This window comes from Mchenga conophoros, linkage group LG22 (genome assembly GCF_057382185.1).
Source record: "Mchenga conophoros isolate Kocher_MC1m ecotype Shallow Benthic linkage group LG22, M_conophoros_male_GT1.1, whole genome shotgun sequence".
Taxonomy (NCBI): Eukaryota; Metazoa; Chordata; class Actinopteri; order Cichliformes; family Cichlidae; genus Mchenga; species Mchenga conophoros.
The window spans coordinates 2901244-2923310 of NC_140546.1; the positions used below are offsets into that span (position 1 = coordinate 2901244).

The window sequence follows — 22067 nt, forward strand, 5'->3', positions numbered from 1 at the left end:
GATAAGAAATGCAATAAACAAACAAGCCCGTTTCTCAGCTCGCAGCCTTTTATGGCAAATCTGTGCAGACAAAGATTTTTGCTCCCTCGTTTTCCTCTTTCAGAGTACCAGATGTCAAAACCCACGCCAAGCATTTCCATGCAGCTGGCTCTGTGATGGAGCTGTCCTCTGGTCCTTCTTGTTCCTCCATCTGCGTCCCTTCATTTCTCTCTCAGATCTAAATGAGGTTGTCACAGTGTCAAATAGGAGGCGATGGAGCTTCATCTGCACTGAACCCACATCACCACCACCCTCCTCTCCCTCTCCCTCCCTTTCCAATTTCACTAAATCAACATCTCTTCTCCTCTGGCCTTCCTAGAGCCCTCCACGTTTGATGTACTGGTTCATCATTCATCTTTATTTGTGGCACTGCAGACTGACATTACTGTGTTGTTGTTAAAGCTGCTGTGTGAGTCCTCTTCATGCAGTTGGAGGACGCTGTGTGCTGAAGCTATCTCAGCCTCCAATTCCAGACTTATTAATGGCTAATGAATCACGTGCACACGTTTTACAACAACAGGGAAATAAGAATAATTACACCCATGTGGCATAATTACTTAGCCTTAAGTACAGTGCAGCTTTTACAATTTATGCAATGATCTTGTATGGAACACATTCCCATATGAAACCTACTATAGCATAACTGTATATTAGTTTTAAATCAGACTGAAGCAGCTAGTAGAAGGACTTTAATGATCACATGCAGAATACCTAACAGGCTTTAAACCTTTGTTTCAGAGGGCCAATCACAGCTCTGTCAAACTGCAAAGCCTAACCGGAGTGGTGCACGCCTGGCTGGCTCACCTTGATTGTTCAATAAGTTTTTCTTTGTTTCAGTGCAATTTGTCAAACTGTGTCTTTTGACATAGAAAGAAAAACAAAGGTTAACATGTGATAAGAACTCGCAGAGATGGAGAAAGATGAGGATAAGAGAGGAAGATAAGAAAAACTAAGGACTGTTCAAGACTCAACTTTTTAAAAATATAATTTGCTGAACTTACATGAAATGTCCCAACTGGTTTTTTAATCTGCTGATGTGCGATGTTTGCTGAAGATGTCTCCAAGTCTGACTCAGAATGCAGGGAAATTCAATTATTTTGTAAAATTAAAGGTTTTACTGGGCAGATGCAGGCTAAACTGGGTAGTTAGTAGTATTATGGGGCATAGCAGACTGGTAGCCATCATCACTGCCAGGTTAGGTACTGGGAAGCAGCAGATACATTATAAGACATCATTGAAATAACTCTGAACTGGAATGTACGGCTTCTTTGATTCTGGAAGAAGTTTGTTACCATTATTAGTCATTTATAAAGGCTAAAGGTTTATAATGGCTAAGGGTTAAAATTCTCTTGTAACATGAGCCCTGACTGCATTAATCCACAAACAGAGCTGGACTTCAACAGCACAGGTCAGCCAATTTCAGCCCCATTATAAAAACACAGAAATGATTATGGAGCTCAATTCTAAGTGACTCATTTCCTCCCACTGCACTGCTACACAGGATCTTAGGCTTCCCCACCTGCAAACCCCACGTCTCCACCCTGATTACACTTTTATAGATCCAGAGAGGCTCCTTCTACATGCTGATGTAAAAACTGATAAATCACCTGAAAAATAACATTTATTTTTCCAACCTTTAAGAGATGAATCATCTTGATTAAAACTCTGCTCACATACACATATTTTGAGTGCACGAGTATATAAACGACAGGGAAGAAATCCATCACATATTTCTGACCTGTTTGCTTCAGTTATTCTCATATCTGAGCTTTTTATCTAAATCAGGAAGCTGCTCATTTCTGACTGTAAGGCAGTCGTGCGAGTAAAATAACAAGCCCCACCCAGACCAAATGACCAACTCACTGGACCCTGTACGCCCGCCTCATAACTCCGTGTAACCCCTCCCCTCAGTAAGAACAAACGCTTCCAGAGATTCATCAACACTGAAAACACTGAACGCTTTCCCAAATCCGACTATGATGGGGAACATTACAGCCTGATTTTCTGTGCCTGTGCCCAGAAACAAAATCAAACAAAAACATGAACGAATCCACATCAACATGTCAGAGTATTGACAAATGCAACAGTGCAGATCCATATCGAAACCGTCTGTGTGCAGCTGTTTGATGCCGCAGATGACTCACTTTTCATGCCGTTTACCCAAGCCTGACTATCCGTCCACACCCACCGTCTCACTTTGGTTCATTGATGCAGAGAATTGATCTGCCCAGAAAAATACAAGTTATACCAAGTGTATCACCTAAAAATTTGCAAAGCTTGGTTCACGTAGTTTATGTGGGAAAAAGTGTCTCAAGTTGCCTCACTGGACTCAAAAGGATTTTGACTCAAGATGCTAAACACAGAAACACTGAAGCTTCACTTCTTTCCCACTTATATGAAGTTTTGTTTTAACATTTAACGTCTCTTTTGAATTTGGATTTTTCTTCTGACATCCAGATTATACCAAATGAGATAAAACAGTCTGATCAGTTAATTCGTGCATTGCAAAAACAATCTCTAACCAAGTGCATCCATCAGACATTCAATGCTGCAAAGACTGTAAAGATCAAGCAAAAAGATGCAGAGTCATAAAAACGATGCACCAAAAGATTCAAGAGTTTCATAAAAGGTTTGTCTAAACTTCTACAGACTGCAGATTGATTTGTGTTAACTTGTCGATTCAAATTGTGTTGAGGCTTCAATCCATGCATTATACAAACGGCTGCAGGCGCTCATTGTCTCCAACTCTCTCTCGTGTTCGTGGTTTTAATTCTTAACAGAATTATCTGAAAAATACAAAAAGAAAGTCATGCGCTCAAGTGTTGGTGAGTGAAGTTATTTTTCTCTTGCTAACCACAAATTAGGAGGCATCTGTGTCTTTGTGTTGCATCGTTACTGTTTATGGATGCAACTTGCAGGCTTGCTCACATTTCCCATCCGCCTCACATTCAAATATGTTCTGGCTCCTGAAAAAGCCACAGAGAGGCCAAAATGCTAAAAACAAGGCTTTGAAACAGAACCCAGACAAATGGGTCTATGGGTTCATTACGTCTCCAATCTTAATTTAAAAAGCTTGAAAATCAGGCAGAAGTGGAGAAATTAAGGAGGAAATCTTGCTTTCACCTTATTATATATTTGAATATAATGAATCTTAATTATAAGCAGAAAAGCTGAATGTTAGAGAAAATACTGCTCATACAACCCCTGCTGGATCGATACATGTTAGAAAAGTACACAATTCATTAACTGAATTTTCTGTCACACGTTCTTTATTTTGTCCTTCACAGACACACAGACATCCGTGCTATGTGATGTCAAAATTCCTGTCCATCCTTTTGTGACAACGTCGAATTATTGCAGCCGAACAAACGTGGCAGGAATTACACCTCAGTAAATGGGTCAAGCTGGTCCATGCCACACGTTCAAAGTCTCTGAGACGAAATCAAAATATGAAATGTCCAGTTAGAAAAGGAGTAAAGTATTTGGAATAACTGAGGAATAACTGGGTAGAGGTAAACAGATTCAGTGATGCCATTAAATATACATTTAGAACTGATCCTATTACAAAAACTGACATGAAGTCAGACAGAAAATTTAGACGGGAAAAATTATGAACAGCATTAAAATGTAATTGGCTGCATTGGTGCAGACATACGCACTTATTTCAGGGACGCTGCAGAACCATGTAAAGCACTGGCCAAACCATAATGAGTCATTAAAGTCGGGTGTCCTGTTCAAGGACACGGTGACGTGGAGCCAGGACAGAAGCACTACACATTTAATAAAACACCCAATCTGCCTCCTGAAGGATAATATTCTGCTGTCCAAGCATCTTCCACATTCCCCATTTATCAGCATGCAGGTTTAACTTGAATTTTTAAAGCAAACACAAGATTTCTGTAAGTGGTGCAGGTTTGTTAGCATTGCTGTCGTATGCAGGAAAGCTTGTGGAAGATGGATGCACTAACGAGCTTTAGTATCAAATACACAATTGTTCTAACTGTGACATATTTTCCCTTCAAACATCTCTCCTTGTGCACACTGCTCTCCTGCTACACTGGGATTTGAAGCATCCATGGTTTCAGAAGAAAACTATTCAGTTTTATTTATAAAAATCCCAACAGTCATATGACCCCCTATGAGCAAGCGCTTTGGTGACAGTGGGAAGGAAAAACTTCCCTTTAACAGGAAGAAACCTCCAGAGGAACCAAAGTAGAGATAGTGTCTCTAGAGATAGTTGGTTCTAATCAGGTGGCCTAAGGTGGAAACAAGCTGAAATGAGGTAAGGAGTGTTGCTTTGACACACTGGAGGAGATTCAGTTTGTATCACTTAGAAGTCCAAAAATGTGATTTCAGATGAGCTAGGCTTTCAGCTGGCTGAAGTGTGGGAGAGGTGTAGCAGCACTATAGCTGAACCTTTAGATCATATCTCACTTATACACACACAAATCATGTTTTACATTACAGGAAACAGTTAACTTACATACATTAAGTTACATCCCCGTATTCAGCTGCTTTAGAATCAGCAGTTAACCTACAACGCACAAGGAGAATATGAATACTCCATGTAGAAAAGTCAGATGACCGAGAGGTTTGACTCACTTTACTGTGACATGAGCGTGCTAGCTGCTACGCTGCCATGCACACACTTTAATGTCCTTCTTAACACTGAAGCAGATTATTCGTCTGCAGAAACTTTCAAGTCTCTGCAAGTTCATTTTGATGGTCAGTGTAGATGTAGTGAAACAAACTGAACTAATGGCTACATGCATGAAAGAAAAGTTAAAAGGTGTCATTTTCTTATACAAAGCTAAGCAGCACTGTGTGTGTGATTTATGGTTTATTGAATCAGTATTTGCCCTCCTGCTAATCTCCCGTCCTTTCAGGAGATTAGCTTCACAAACTGTAGATAAGGAATGCAGGAAAACACACACACACACAGACACACACACACCTTCCTGCCACTATTCTGTGGACAGGTGAGTAGACTAAAGCAACAAGACAGTGATGTAAGTCAGACTGACAGTCTTCAGACAAATCCTGGCAGTGTGTGCTCATTCAGCTGGATCACTGAACCATGGATGTGAATAATTTGGATTCCAATTGAGTGAGATAGTGTATCAGGATATAAGGCTGATATAATAAAGACAGAGCTCAGTATAGTTTCATGCAGTTACTTTGTTGCCAAAATCTAAAAGCACAGCTAAAACGCAGAAGTCAATGCACAGACACGCTTGAACCAGTTTGGTTTTCTTTAAAGCATCTAGAGTGTAAGTTGTCTGAAATTCACTAAATTAAAAGCACAAACTCTCCATCCCAGAATGATGCAAAGAACTAACAACCAGCAGCCAACATATGGGCCTTCAGACAATAAACTGTGCCATGGCAACTGGCACGAGTCCTACTGTTTATCCATTCTTCAAAAGAAATCTCTGGGCGTGTGTCAAGACTGTACCTGTGTTTGTGCAGCCCGTTTGTTCTGCGAGCAAACAGAAAAGGCGACTTGGACAGCAAAAAGAGAGCGCGCACACGCCTCACAATAGAATGTTATTATTAGCATGTGACATGTGTTCCTTTTTCACATGTTCAGGCAAAGTCTGACTGGCAGCTGCAGAAGTGGCAGCGTGAACTATGTTAACTGTCAGATGTCACAGTTTGGTTGTTCTCAGTTTTGGTCACTTTAGTAAAAGAGTGCCGTTTTGTCAGACTGGTGATAGACACCAACGCACAGCTCACAGCGCCGAGGTGTTTCGAGGCCGCTGTTGACACTCCTGCATTGCTCCCTCAATCAGTGCCTTAAAGCTTAATTGTTTGTGTGTCCTCAGAAGTACTTTTAGGGTCACACCTGTAACTGCCTCCTGGTATTCTCGACAGGAGACGAGCCTCAACATAAAAACTTGTCCTGCTGCAGGTGAGATAAAGGTGAGACATGTGCATACAGTTTTCAGCAGGCAGCCACCTATCACAGATGTTTCACGGCTAACGCGCACCCGTAATTATCTACAGGAGTTTCTAAAAAATGTGCCCGAGTCTGGTGGTCAGAGGAAAAGCAAGCGTCCAAGTGGCTGCGTTACAGGACTTGCAAAGCTGAAAACGTAAGAACATGGTCATTCTCATTTTTATATTATATTAAAAGAAAAAAGCGAGACCTTTTAGTTATAATGTAACCAACAACAACAGGTTCTTAAAAATATACGTGCTGTGGCTTATAGATTAAACCACGTACAGTGTTCTCCCCTCCATAAACACATTATTACTGGAACACAAACGGCGTCCTCACCCACGGACCCTGGATTCAGTTTCTTATATTGTTTGAACTATGACATCGGTTTTGTCACAATCTGTGCTCCTCGGGGTTACTGGGACATCGCTGTAATAAATCTTTTAACAACCACCCTAAAGGTGGCTGCAGGCCAAGCGTGGAAGTCACTACAAGAGCCGGTCACAGCGACACACAGCACCAACTAAAGTTTAACACTCTTTTTGGCCGCAAAGAGACTGAAACCACGCGATCAAACCGTAATCACACCTTTCACAAAATAACACCTCTGAATTAATAACATAACTCGTAAATAAAATAATAATAAAAATGTGTGTTTGCAGATAGTTTTTCTCCTCAAAGAAAGAAAGTATACTTTATTGAGTCCTGTGGGGAGACTCCTCTCTGCATTTAACCCATTCACTCAGTGAAGCAGTGGGCAGCACTGTGTAGGGACGGTACCTTGCTCAGGGGTACCTCAGGTCAGTGGATTCGAACCACCGACCTTCCTATCATGGGGCCAGCACTCTACCTACTGAGCTGTCCCTGGAAAGCCATCAGAACTGACAGTATTTGACTGGATTCACTGCAGATACTGATCCGTCTGTATTTTCTTTGTTTTTTTCAGCACTTAAAGTGAAGAAAAGACAAAAAAAAAAAAAACCAAGTGAATCAATAAATTCAACTGTCAGGAATATAAAGTAGAGCTGAGTTCATTAAAGCATCTGGATTATTGTGAGAGGCAGTGCTTCACCAAACTCTTCACTCTTCTTCAGATTTACACCGACCGAACAGAAAGTGGACGCAGCCGTCACAAAGTAGCACCATTTGCAGATACGTCTTCATACTGAGACGCAGGCTACGTGTAATAAATGCACAGCAGCAGTAACTTCATTAATTATTTAAACCGTCTGATGTGGCACTCAGGTCTTATGTGAGGTTATTAACCTAAATGCTGCTGCTGCACGGTGGACGGCTGAGCTGCATCCGAAAAATCATCGGGGAACAACAAGGATCAGGCAACGAAGAGCAGACGTTACAGGGATCATTACAAAATGTTTTAAACACTGTTTTATTTTTATTAGTAGAATACTCATACTGCAGAGCATTATAAGAGCAACGAAGAGGAAAGTGAAATGTATGTGCCGACCTGCAGGGACACCTGTGGGTGCCACCTGGGCGCTCTGACATCGAAGCAACAGATCCGATGAGTTATAGCGCGGTCGTGTCAGATTACACTCCACATCCATCACACGATGGAGGGCGGATGAGACGAGAGTTAAACGCACACAAAACATTTATCTGATGAGCTGGAATTACCTGGAAGCTCAGACACTCAGAGATGCTGAAATATAAACTCGGCAAGCCGACAAACTGTTGCAGGTCAAGCTGATAAAAACAGACTCAAAGCCAACGCAGTGTTTTCTCACCGGGCTGTACTCTAAAAAGGCTTTCCTAACACACTGCACATGCAGAGGAGACGAGAGACTGAGGATTATTTCTATTAATTCTCAGTGTCTTTAAAAAGGTGCATAGCTGGAGGCTTTCTCTAAAGTGAGAGCGCTTTTACTGACGAGCATAAAAGAGCTGGATATCACCTTCATACAAACCTGCGATGGCAGCAAGATACAGAGGAAAAAATCCATCAATATTAAACAACCCCGTCTCCTAGGAAGGCTTGAAATGAGGACCATACTATAATAACTCACTCTTAAAGGATATTTCTATAATTATCCTTCTTCAGCGTAATTAAGCCTAATATGCAACCTTCAGGAAAGAAGCTGCAGTTCCTCAAACGGCCACCTGAGGGTCACTCAGAAAAAGATATTTACAGCCTAGTTTAAAAGAATAACATGAAATAAGAGCTGTAGTGGGTCCCTACAGCCAGTTTCTCCATTCATAACAATTGTACAGTGGCTGTGTATTTTATATGCATCAGATATCTGCTGAGGTTTGCTCAGTATTATTATTATTATTATTATCTGAATCAGATGTGTGAACATCAGAGAAGGATGCCGTGCTTCAGGAAGTGTTTTCTTAGTAACCGCTGTTATAATTGTATCTGCCGTGAAGTTAATTAAAACCACCACCTTCTGTCAAAGACCAGCTGCAAACTCTTTAAGACAACCGCTGAGGTTTACAGGGCTGAAATACTGAAGCTTTCGATTTTCCTCTAAGACATGTAGAGCCTGCCAGTCTTAGAAGGAAGTAAGACATGTTCTGTGACCACCTAGGGGACCCGTGCGGAGCCAAGCGTGAAGACGAGAAGACCTACAAAACAACACCAGCAGATGAACAAGCAGCCAAAGCTTCAGACTGACAGCCTTGCAAGCAGACAGCTGTTAAAGGTCTCATCAGCAGCAAGGCAGGAGCCCAAGAACAGGCCTGTGAGGCTATAGCTGAGGTATTCAGCAAGTGTGGGCAAGGAGGAGAGCATCAGCTGTGAGCATGGAAAAGCAGAACGAGAGAGAGAGAGGTGAAGCTGCGGGGAAAGAGGGAGAAAAGGGTGGAAGGAAACAACAATGGTGCCGAGACGGGTGAAAAGAGAGGAAGACAAACTGTAATAAAAGAGGACACACATTTCAGACAAGTCCAGGAAAATGAAGTCGCCATATACGTACGCTGAGAATATGATCTGCAGGTTTTATTCTAATTACCAGAGGGAGCATACATATCTATGCAGTATTGATTACAGCAGTCAGAAAGAAGCAAACAAATCCTCCATGTTTTCAGCTTCTGAATGTAAAAACATGGCCACCAGGCACAAACAAGCAAAAGAGACTACAGGTGTGGGTTTCAGGTCTGTAAAGGAGGGATTCTTAATAGGTACAGTGATGATGAAGGGTCATAGTTCAGATATAAAGTGAAGAACAGGGTGGTTAAGGACAATAGGGAGGGGACAAAGAGAAAAAAAAAGCCAAAAAGTGGCAAAGGACCAGAAATCGAACAGAGTAATGAGAAAAAGAGATGAGAGAGAAATAACTGCTCCACCAGAGATAGCACTCGGCAAAGAGAAAGTGGAGGGCTGATGAAAAGGAGAGGTGGAGGTGATGATTGTGGAGTTTTCAAGGATTGTGTGAGAGTTTGGAGGGAGGGGGTGAAGAAGTTGTTTGTGATTTGGAGTCGTATAAAAAGCTCAGTGTTTTTAATCAGCGTTTGGCTCTTCTCTACCCACACAACCCCCACCCTCACCCACATCCACCCACCGCGAGTTAGAGCAGATGACGCACACTCAAACCCAACACACACCTGAGATACACAAACACACGACTGATTCTACAAAATCCAAGTAAATCCAGGTACAGATGCGTTAACGGGCAACATGTTCCTACTCCGAGAGCATCAAATACTGTGTGTGTGTGTGTGTGTGTGTGTGTGTGTGTGTGTCTTACAATAGTGAAACTCTGAGCACTCCTTCTGCTTCCAGCTCGTCACACATAGATGCTTGTAAAGGCTCCACTTAGTGTCACGTTCAGTTGCACTGGCTAAGCCTGATTTTTCATCATGCAGGCTGGTGTACTCGTGAATTACTCCACCTGTCCTACACCAAAATGTGAAAAGCGGTCCTTTAAAAAAATAAAAAAAATGACTGTTGTCTCTCAGCATCAAATATTGCTGTGACACATGCAACAAGACGCAAATGATACAGGCCACATCCTGTCCATGTACACAAACAAACTACTCCACAAAACGCCACACGCACAGGCTAATTATGAATATTTACTCTGAATGTTCGGCATTTCAGATTTATGGTTTATTTGTTTTGCAGCACCAGAAGAAAGCATCTAACCGGTACAAATTTATTCTGCAGCAGGAAAACAAACTTGCAGTGACAAAAACAACAGGAAGCCCTGCAACAGATGGTCTGGCCCCCACAGAGCACTGATCTCAACATCATGGAGTCTGGAACTACATGAAGACACGGAGACAGACTAAACCCACAGAAGCACTGACGTACGCTCTCCAAGATGATGAACGACTTACCTGCCAAGCACCTTGAAAAATACAACAAATATTAATTTATGTTTTAGTGCACGTTGAATGAATTCAATTGATAAATACCTACTAATTCTGAAAGCATCCTCACTATCCCATCTTTTCTATGAACTAAAGACGCTATAAAAAGTCCTTTGGCATTAAATAATTAATAAAATAAATCAGAAGAATTACATGAACATTCAAACAATCAGCATTTAAATGTGGGTCTGTATGGGTCAAGTACGTCTGTTAGACAAGCACTGAACCAAAGGGTGCGACCACCTCCAACCCCGACCCCCACCACCTCATCCTTCCATGTCCATACATGCAAAGGCTGAGGACCAGCAACAAGACCCCCACAGAGAACCAGTGAGAACAGACATGGCGTTGTTTCAGTTGTTAATAGCACAGAAAGAAGGAGCTGGAGTGGAAGTGGGTTGCCAGTTGGCTTGCAGATGTTTAGTGACTGTGGCTGGGGTAAAGCAAGTTAAATAATGAAGTTTGCCAGGTGGATGTGGAGCTGATGACTTTGACACTGAATTGTTGATCTGCCTGGAACATAGCTGAGTTTGATCATATAACAAAAAATATAAGGAACTAAATTAAAAAGGTGCGGAGAAGCTACCCAGCTCACGACACAGTTTGATAAAAAGCAGACTAGATAGGATCAGCACTGAGGGCACTTCACCAGGAAGACACACAAATGTCAGTTATATTAGGCGTATTAGCAGAATCTATTGACTATGAAAGACGCCTCGCAGTCAGCAGATATGCCATTTCACAGAGACGATCAACCATAAAAATACTGAGAAATTTAAATCGACACAGAAGACAAAAACAAACATTTCCACCAGCTCAGACATTTTGGTTTTAAGAGAAAAAGCAGAGCTCTTATTAAAAAACTTGGAAAAATATATTCAGAAGTAATAAATTTACGGCTCCCAGCAACCTTAAACTGCACTAAAACATGAAACTGTGACAGTGACTGTGCTAGAAGAGAAAGAACGATCAGGTTAATTTGCTCATTTCTGCTGCGACTTGTGCAGAAATTTAGACTTAAATCAGAGAACTGATTAAAAGAGGTGAGAGTGACGGAGGACTAAGGAGGCGCCTCTGTCAGTGCGCCCCAGGGCGGCTGTGGCTACAATGTAGCTGCCATCAGTGTGTGAATGTGTGTGTGAATGTGTGTGTGACTGGGTGGATGACTGCATGTGTAAAGTGCTTTGGGGTCCTTAAGGACTAGAAAAGCGCTTTACAAATACAGGACATTTACATGGAGAAGTTTTTGGGGGAAGTGTGTTTCACTGCAGCAGTACTGCAGGTTTATTTGAATTCTCACTCATTACCAGAAAAAAACAAACCCAACCATTACAAATGATCAAATGAGCATAAAGACTGATGGCATATAAATGTAGAGTTGGTTTTTCAGTGTTTGTATTCATGGGCTTGCAGCTCTTAGTAAGCATACATAAACAGACAAAACGGCTAGGGTGCACTTAATGCTTAAGCTTCTGTCAGCATAAAAATGTCTTTTAATTGATTTAATTGTGATAAGTGACTCATTAAGTCAGATTTAAAAGGTCAGAATGATTGTTAGCATTTCGTTTACACATAAACCAGACGCATTTGGACTTTTCTGCCTGTTTTCTGCTACTCTGAGTTTTAAACTCACAGGTTACTGCGATCTTTTTCCTAAACCTAACCGAGGAGTCTCTGCGTCTAACCTAACAAGCGAGTGAAAGTAACAAGCAACTGAAAACAAAGTAACCGATAAGTCAAAGTGCCAACAACAAAGGTCAGAGGACAGGAACCAAGTTTAGATTCGTGCACAGACCAATGCAAATGTCTTGATCCTTTTGGGCATAAATTGTGACACATCACTCAGACCGCATTTCTTCCATCTATCTGAAGCTGTGTTGAAGGAGGTTAAGCAATGTTTTTCAGTTTCTTACAGGGAATTCTGTGGTGTTCCCAGGTTGACAGGACACAGCTCCCTCAGCAACGTGCAACGCTGGGTCTCCATTGGGAAGCACCCAGGACATCAGATGCCTGAACCACTGCAGCTGGTTCAGCACCTTTGTTCTCAGCCTCACTCTGGGCCTCCACAGACTCATATTTGACGCTGGTACCTGTGACCTCATTTTCTCAGTGACCATAGGTGAGGATTAGAACACAGATCATCTCGATCAGCTCAGTTCGCTCTTCACTACAATCGCTTGGTTAATTTTGTAGTTGCAAAACTGTAAGTAACTTCATTTGAGCAGACTGAGTCCATAACTGAAGCTCAGTCACCTTCTTTCCTCTTCCTTTCCTTTAATGACCCAAACGGTTCCTCCTCTTGCTGAACCCGAGGACATTTGACATGCTGCACCATGGCATCTTTGACAAACACCATCGACTCTTACTCTACTTACTCCCACCTCACTCTCACTCTTATACTAACGGCCTGCCTCCTCCACTGAGAGCTTCTACTGATGGTAAACTGCAGGAGACAGCCTGACAAAGGGAAAGGTCGTAGGTGAGATACAGAAAGAAAAATAGTAAAGCCAAAGACACACAAACGAGAACCTGCATCAACCCGACTACTCGTGGAATAATGCGACACATTTTCCAAAACACCGTATGAATTACAGTAACTCTTTTATCCCGTCTTATTTTAACATAAGGATGAGGTGAGAATTCAAACTGGCAACATGACAGATGCAGAAAGAAGAAAATGAACAATCAGAGAAAAGCGATTTGTTGGCTGTACTTAACACCTTTGTTCCTCACCATCTCCACGTATCGCTCACTGAACAGGACAAGTCAGTGTCTGCAAAGTCCAGCATCCACTTCAAGTCACCTGCCATGCAACAAGGGCCCTCACGCTTTGCATCAGGCAAATTTGCATCACACGATCATTTTAACCAGCGTGCTGTCCAAGTGTTGACGCAGCTGTCCTCACTGATTTGAGCCTACATGTCCCAATAACCTCAGTGGTTTCATTTACAGCATAAATATGACACTTTTGTGTGTAACAGCTCATCCGACTCACAATCCATCACAGTTCACAGCAAAACAACAAATCTGACCCTGAGCACAGTTTGGATGAAGACTCACTGAGTGGTCATTACACAGACAGCAGCTATGCGCTCTCGTTCCACATCAGCTACAGCTCAGGGTGTAAGAACAGCGGTCTCAGGTAGAGGATGAACTGGGAGGGCTCGTATGAGATAAACCAGTATTGTGCCAATCATGCTGAGCACAGTCCAAGAATCACACTATAAAACGGAAATTGGCATAACAGCGCCGCTGTAAGCTACAGTTTTAACACCTTTTCCTCTTTTCATGGTCTGTAACAAACCAACAAACAAACCACAACAATGCTGGCTGTAAACCCTTAATAACACGGAGCTCTTAATTCTGTGGTACTAAACTCGGGCGTATGACACTTCTATATTTACTTGTAGTTAATGTCCCCCAAAGATTTCACCAGGATCATTCTTTCACTCTGTGACGACCAGGATCAGATCTTACATCCTTGCAAACAACATGAGCTGCAAGACGAGAAAGCCAAGAACTGCATTCAACTTTAGACAAAAAACAACAACAAACAGTTCAGCAAAGCTGTCCTCCAGAGGCCTGACAGATTAGAGGGGGGAATAAAAAGTCCTACTGAAGAATTCATGGAAAAGGATGAAGTGATAAAGTTAGAGCTCGTTGCAAAATATTTTTTCGTTTTTTTGTACAGATTCAATTTTACCTGCTCCAAAAAAACGTGACAAAGATAAAATGCACAAAGTGGTTAAGCATAGATTTAGCTGTTCATAAAGAAAGAAAGAAAGAAAGAAATGTCAAGTGTTTTTCTCCATTGTTACAACTCTGAAAGCAAAAGCTGTAATTTGGGTTTTAAACTGGTGTCTAACCGGCTGCCACAAGTCTCACCCCACCATCATTCCATCAGTTCTGGTCTTCAAAACACAAAACCAATCACACAAGTGTTCACATCACATTTTGAAAAGCTGCAAAGGAACACAGCAAAATATCAGGTCACAGCAAAGGAATGATCCTGCAGGATGCTCAGCCAATTACACTGACGATAGGTTTATTCCATCTGTTGTTTAGGAGCGTTCACACATCCATATAAAATTTATATTTTTATATATATATAGATAGAGATATATATATATCTCTATATATATAGAGATATATATATATCTCTATATATAGAGATATATATATATATATATATCTCTATATATAGAGATATATATATATATATCTATATATATAGAGATATAGATAGATATAGATATAGATATCTATATATATAGAGATATAGATAGATATAGATATAGATATCTATATATATAGATATCTATAGATATCTATATATATAGATATCTATAGATATATATATATATATCTCTATATAGATATATATATCTATATATATATATATATATCTATAGAGATATCTATATCTCTATATAGAGAGAGAGAGAGAGAGAGAGAGAGAGAGAGAGAGAGAGAGAGAGAGAGAGAGAGAGAGAGAGAGAGGCAAATGTCTGCAAAACTGAATCAAAGCTTTGTCTTACATTTGATCCAACTAGTGTGCAGACTTTTTCCAATTTTGCAGTCCTATTATATTTTGTCCACTTCATTGTGCTAAATGCATTCACAGCATAGCAATCACAGGAATAGTAAAATAAAAAATACTCATTATTTCATCACAATACAACAGGAATACAAAAACACATCTTTAAAATGAGAAAAAGATTTGAAGAACAGTTCTGAGTTCAATTTTTCTGAGGTAGAAATGTGAATTACAGCTCTAACAAAACTGAGTTTTCCTGCATTTTGCAGGACATAAAGAGATTAAAGATTTTTTTTCCTTTTTGTGGCATCTGATTGTTTGCCTCAGCATGCGCCACTTACCAGAAATTACAATTGGCTTGTTTACCGCACTCCTCTCTCCATTCATTTCCTGTTTGTTGGAGGCTCTTGCTTAAATTCCCATTTTTGTGCCATTTCATTTCCTTTCCCTCCATTTCCTTGGGTATGTCTCACTGACAATCACTGTGCAATTTGCAGAAGTATTACATTCACAGAACAGTAATCTTGACACATCGTGAAACGGCGGTGTTGTTGAAACGAACGGACGGATCAGGATTTAGTCGGTGACTCAGCCGCACCACCATTGTGGCAAAAATCAGAGCCCTGCAGCTTCACACTTACCTGCTTTTGTGTCAGTCGTTTTTTTCTTCTCTTTCAAAATCTCCAGCTACTAAAACGAAAGCTTCCTGCATGGCATCTGTTTAAAACTGCCAGAAGAAGAGCAGCTGTGACATAAAAGGTCGGCGACGACATCTTCCATTGATATGAAATCTTGATCCTGAATGTGTTACAAGATACTTTGAAAATTGCTCTTCTTCAAACTTGTTCTTGAGGAACAGCAGGTTGTCTTCCTGTAACAGTATTTCAGCAAATCATCTTCTGTCACTGCACCATACTGGTCAACTCGAGACTTTCAGCAGACGGCTGTATCTTTATCATTTCATTGTGTCTGTTCACCTGGATCATCTCCCGTCTCCCTGTTGAAGAGCTTACCTTCTGAGATCTCATTGTTCTCCTGTGTGACGCTGCCGTTTTTTCTCCCTTGGGATGGAGCCATTTCAACAGCTGATTGCTGAGCTGGAAGATATAACACATGATGCAAAAAACAACATTAACGAATGGTAGGACACTGGAAGAAGCCTAGGACTCGATGTGTGCATCGACATATGACAACATGTGTTAAATAATACACACAACCTTCGCAGCAGCCAGTCATTCAAATTCAAGCGTTTGTCTGATAATCAGCAGGTGTGAGTTCCTCTATAAAAGCAGAGGTTTGCTTGTCTGGAGCATCCAGCTGCGTGATTCCTCAGGCGTGGGCATTCTATTACATTCAACCAAAGGTCAGACTAGGGGTGGGCGTTAGAAACGGTATAAATTTGGCCAACAGTAGAGATTTTGACTATAACGCTCTACCGCGATAGCGCATGTTGATGGTGTCATCATCAAGCTCCGCCTGTTTTGGTCGAAAGCATTGCAGCGGCTGCAAACAACTGCAAATTATGCCGGCGACAGTAATAGCAAAGAGACGAAGCACTTTGGGAATATGGGGAAAGCCAAAACCTGCGCTTCCTCCACTTCCCTACCATTGATTCATTAATGCTGAATTCTCTCACAGCTGCTCTATTCCCATGTTGTTGCAGTATGTTAATGACTAACTTCGTATTGTGGATGGATTATCTCAGTTGTTCTCCTGACTGAAGTTTGGTCCGTTTACAGCATCCTGCCATGCGATTGCATTTGTCCCTAACCATCAGGAACCCTCACGTTAACTTTTATCGAGTGGAAAAAAGTTAGCATTCATCCTCCAGCTTCACTGTGCTAATGTTATGCTAACATAGCTGTTTTGCTAGCGATCACGTAGCACATCGTTATATACCAGCTAGTCCAACTTCAGTAACCCTGCAAACGTCACTGCTGTTTAGTTTTCTGTCTTCATTTATGTTGGAAGTGACAGCAGAGCTGTATGTTTGAATTTTTTCAGAAATCTCTCAGTCAGAACATGCTATATCATGTTTAGCAGGAAGCTAGCGAGCTAACTTCCGCTTACTTCCTGCTAACTTCTAACTCCATTGAATGTAATAAATTCTGTTTTCATGGATGCCTGGATGTTAAACTTAATTGTTACACCTGGTAAAGCAGCAACACTGATCATTTTATCAAAGATGAAAGAATTTAGACAGTTTTTAACTCTCAGTGATGCTGCAGTGTTCGTTTGACTTTGGGACCTCAAGTCGACGGAGTTTTGGACCCAGATTACTCCGCGAGGCTCCTGACTACGGCAGCAGTAATGCTCCAACAATCCATCAAGCGGTGCGCCTTCATAGCTTACCAAAGTCACACTAAAACATTTTTTGACAGATTTCTGTGCACCGTGTACCACATAAAATCGGTTCGAGGTCAGTGAGCACAACCAGAATTCATACATAAGGTGAACCGGATTATAGGATGCATTTAGAGAAAATTCAAGGATTTTAAGTGTGCCTTTTAGTGTGTAAATATGTTATACAGAAGAAAATAATACAGTGGCTTTTGCAAGTCACTGTATATCACGATATATATCGTTGCCGCAGATGCTTCAAATTATACCGCGATATGGATTTTAGGCTATATCGCCCAGCCCTAGGTCAGACTGCAAAATGCTCAGAGAAACTAAGAGCTACATGTCAGACTCTTAGGTTCTCAGTTAACATGTTAAATGTTCATGACAGTGCAATTAGAAAAAGACTGAACAGGTGAAGGCCTGTCAGGAAGGGTTCCCAGGAGAAAGCCTGTTCTCCCTAAAAGAACAAGCCACATTTGCAAAGCTGCATCTGAACAACCCACAAGACCGAACAATGTTCTCTGGACAGACGAGTCCAACGTGGGGCAGAGTTTGGTTATAATGAGAACATCACACTGGTGAAAACCGAACACAGCACATCAGAGTTTCAGTGCAACAACAGAACATTAGTCAGAGCTGTGAATCGAAGACATCAGGACACAGTTATATAACACCATTTCGTCAGCTCTGAAGAGCAGAGCGGTATTCTAAATGCTGAGTCAAAAGGGCTTTTGTAGCCTGACATGAATACTGGAAACACTCAGCACCTGTGGATATGTACATTCAGCATCAGGTTTAAAAGCTTTGTTTTCCTAAAGCACAGCATGAAAGCAAGTAAATACCAGCAGGTCGCTGAATGTCAATGACTGAAACTAAGTAAACACTCAGCTCTGTATTCAGAACTGAAACACTGAGATGAGGTGGCTATTTGAATTCTTCACTGCTTTGCTCTCGTCTTCCAACAATAATGCTACGTCCAGATGAACAGAACCTTTTGGGATCCAACAATGCAGCTTAAATAACATATAAGAAGTTCTTACAGAACAAAGGAGGTCGGGATCTCTTCCCCACGAGAGAGCTGCTGCACTGGTCTGTAGTCTTTCAAACTAAAGTGTGCTCTTGTCGCCACACCCCAATAAGTGATGTCACAGCAGGTATTCTGCCAATCACAGCTGATGGAAAGCACCTGCTGTCACATCACTGATTGGAGCCAAAAGTGCAATTTGGTGTCACACCGTAATCAACTCGGAGGCAGTTTTCTGTCCGATTCGGTGCGACTGCGACGCCGTTTCAGTTCTCTTAATTTTACAACTCGAATTACATCAATCAAGCTGTCCAATCAGAAATCAGCTGGAGGATCCCTGAAGCAACAGATTTAATAATCAGTGGAGTCATTCTCTTACCTTCATGTTTGCCCTGAAGAGGTTTGCTCTCCTGCCCCTCATGGACTGCAATGATCTTAAAGTTGTACGTTTTAGAAGGATCAAAGTCCTCGATGACCAGTTTTGCTTCCTGCTTTGATGCCTGAACCACCTTCTGCTCTCCGCCTATTAAAGAAAAAGCACAGACACTTAAGACTGATAATTACAAGCAAGAAACACACACCCCACCCTCTGGGTGTGCGGCCCTTTCTCCTTGTTTCTGTTTGTATGTTAAACCTCACCCCCACATGCATTCAAGTCAACTGATAGACTCTGTATGATAAAAACCGATGAAGCCTCTGGATCTGAGAAGTGAAGCCAAAGTCTCAGTTAAGTTTCTTTAAGCTGCAGCCGTTATAAACCTCTGTTGGCAAAACAATATAGAGGTCTATGAGAAAATGACTCAAAGTCTCATCTCAGTAAACATTTTCCTGAAGTTTTATGACTTTCATTGTCTAAAACCTACCATAGGGTAAGACAGACCATTTACTTTAGAATAAGCAGGGTGTTAGCCAGTCGTTTTAATACAGAGACCATGGTAGACATGAGGGTTAAGCTAAAGATATGCCAAGATTTATCAAATCAGTCGTAAATCTGTCCAAAACAGCTGCCACAGAAATGGTGTTAATTCAACAGTGATAGCATCTTGTCCTCACAAACACTGTGAGGACAAGATGTCCGTGCAGCTATCAGTCGGTGAGGGTACGAGCTCATCCCCCAGGACTTATTCACAGCACGACACAACCTGAATTTTAAGGCTGTGTTTAAACCAGTGAAGATAAAACATAGCTAAATCAATAAATCACCTCACACAGGTAGACAGCAGCGGTTGGACTGCATGCAATAGAAATCTGGCTTTGTTTGACCTTTTTAGTGTCAAGAAAAAACAATTCAGTGTCATTTTGGACAGCAAGACTGTCGGTCACACAGCAAAAGTATATTATCGAGAATTTCAGGAGGATTCTGTGTTGTGTTGAGTGTCTTTAGTAAGACTGCTGCACAAAAACAAATTAAATACAAAAAACGCTTCATTACCTTTCATTTTCTTTCTATTGTAACTCTAACCTTACAATTAAAGTAGATTTGGCAGAATAATTTTCAGTGCCAGCCTCCTTCATAATGTGACAATCACTTTGTAGATATTGCACAACTTCAGTAATTTCCATGTAGTTATGTTTTCAATTTAACACAACGCCTGTTTAGGAGCATAAAGATCACTGCAAAGCTTCAAAACTTTTTAAATTAAACTTTCAGGCTAGATATCCATCCACATCAATAGGTGTGTTTCAGATGTGCATTATAAGAAATGGGTTTTTTTTTTTACATTTAACATGTTCATGGACACAGCTGGTAATACAACACACGGCCCAGATATATGCAGAAAGAGCCCGAAAGGGCAAAGAGAACAGGTAAGCTTAAGAGTACATTTCATTTTCTGTAACAGCTGTAATTTGTTCTAAGATGAGGTCATCATGACGATTAAGTAAAAATTAAAAATAGATGTAAATCTCTGGACTGAAAAATTTATGACTAAAAAACAACCTTATGTTGTTCAGTTTTCTCTACTCCCAAATTTTACAAACCACTGAGTTGACTTGGCACCAGCACTGTTGTACCGCTACAATACAGGGTGGGCCATTTATATGGATACACCATAATAACATGGGAATGGTTGGTGATATTAAAGTCCTGTTTGTGGCACATTAGTATATGTGAGGGGGCAAACTCCTCAAGATGGGTGGTGACCATGGTGGCCATTTAGAAGTCGACCATCTTGGATACAACTTTTGTTTTTCCAATAGGAAGAGGGCCATGTGACTAGGGCTGCTCGATTATGGCAAAAATGATAATCACGATTATTTTCACTGAAATTGAGATCGCGATTATTTGACGATATTTATTTAACCCTTTAAGACCTACTATAGAACCAAGTCCACCAGAGCTCATATTATTTTTTTACATGTTGTAGTGCCATTTGTGGGAGCATTTCAATTTGCTATGCAACTGTTATAGCCCATATTTTAATAATATGTATGCATTAAGTCCATAGTAACTACATTAATTGCAAAAAAGTGCAATAAACTACAAAAAAATTGAAAATCGTTTTTGTTTTGTTTACATATATTTCTACTTGGAGAAATTTAAGAGGTTTATCCCTCAAAACTTTAAATACAAAAAAGTTGCAAAAAATAGTTTACAACAACAGGAAATTTATTTTGAGTGTCTTCATAGTTTTATTTTGGAGATACAGCAATTTTTATATACTGCAGGAAAAACGAAAAAACAATCCTATGATGCAAATTTGCAAAGAAAACAGCATGTGCATCAAAATAAACTATTTCCAGCAGTGCAATTTGAGTTCTAAGCATCCCAGCAACTATTCAGAAAGGTCAAACATGACCAGTATAGGCTTTTAAGGCCTACAAGTAAAAAACTACAATTTCCGCGAAAATGACGTCACTTCCGGTTTCGGCCAGGAAATGGCGGACATACAGTTCGCGCTGACGTCTGTTTCACTGTGGGAAGTGTTACGAACAGCTGATAGGACGGCAAAGCGTGTTTCTGGAATATTGTGTTTTTGTTCCTGCAAGAGCTTTTTATGCAGTTTTTGCAAAGCTTTATGTGGAAGGAAACTGTGACCGAGGACAAGCTGATGGCATCAGATGTAAGTACAACTCCTCCGGTTTCATATGCAAAACAAATTATTGCGCTAGCTTACACGGTTCCGGTTCTACAGGGATTTAAAAATAGTTACACAACACGGAGCGTGCTGCTCTGACCGGCTTTAAAGGGTTAACAATGACTTTAAAAAATAATATAAAATAGTGTGCAACACCACTGAAGTTTTTTTTTACCTCTCTTTTCAACCAGCAGCAGTCACTCTCCTCTCCAAATAACTTCTGCTTAGCTTTCTGAGCTTCCCTCGGGTCCTCTTAATCAGCGGTCTCCAACCTTTTTTGCGCCCGACAATATTTTCACGGACCGGCCTTTAAGGTGTCGCGGATAAATGAGGGAGGGGCTAATAATCGGCTCAGTCATTTTTAATGATCGTTGAAAGCCCAGATCGTAATCGTGATTAAAATTCGATTAATTGAGCAGCCCTACATGTGACACATCAAACTTATTGGTAATGTCACAAGAAAAACAATGGTGTGCTTGGTTTCAACGTAACTTTATTCTTTCATGAGTTATTTACAAGTTTCTCTTTGACATGTCGAAGAGGTTAACACGTGAGGAGCGGATCAAAATTGTGTTGATATCTGGTGAATGCAGTAACCGGGTCATTGCAGCAGATTTCAATGCAAGACACCCTACGTGACCACCCATCTTCCATGCTACAGTCAGCAAACTGCTTGCTAAGTTTGGTGAAACTGGTTCAGTGTTGGATTTGCCAAAATGTGGACGCAAGAAAACTGTCACTAATGAAGAAACATCAGTGGCTGTCCTAGCT

General features: G+C 40.9%; 1 protein-coding gene across 9 annotated transcripts in view; it reads right to left on the reverse strand.

The window, feature by feature from the left end:
• Positions 1–22067, reverse strand: part of col14a1b (collagen, type XIV, alpha 1b) — a 160559-nt gene that overhangs the window by 119886 nt on the left and 18606 nt on the right. For 6 of the 9 annotated variants that reach the window (XM_085261524.1, XM_085261523.1, XM_085261522.1 and 3 more), the window contains exons 4-5: positions 18599–18742; positions 15866–15949 (exon numbers count right to left, since the gene is read on the reverse strand). The exons of 2 other annotated variants lie outside the window; for them this stretch is intronic. In XM_085261524.1, coding sequence (XP_085117650.1) covers positions 15866–15949; positions 18599–18742 — 228 coding nt within the window. Of the gene's footprint in view, positions 1–15493; positions 15645–15865; positions 15950–18598; positions 18743–22067 lie in introns of those variants that run through there. One more of the 9 variants, XM_085261529.1, reaches the window with a different exon arrangement.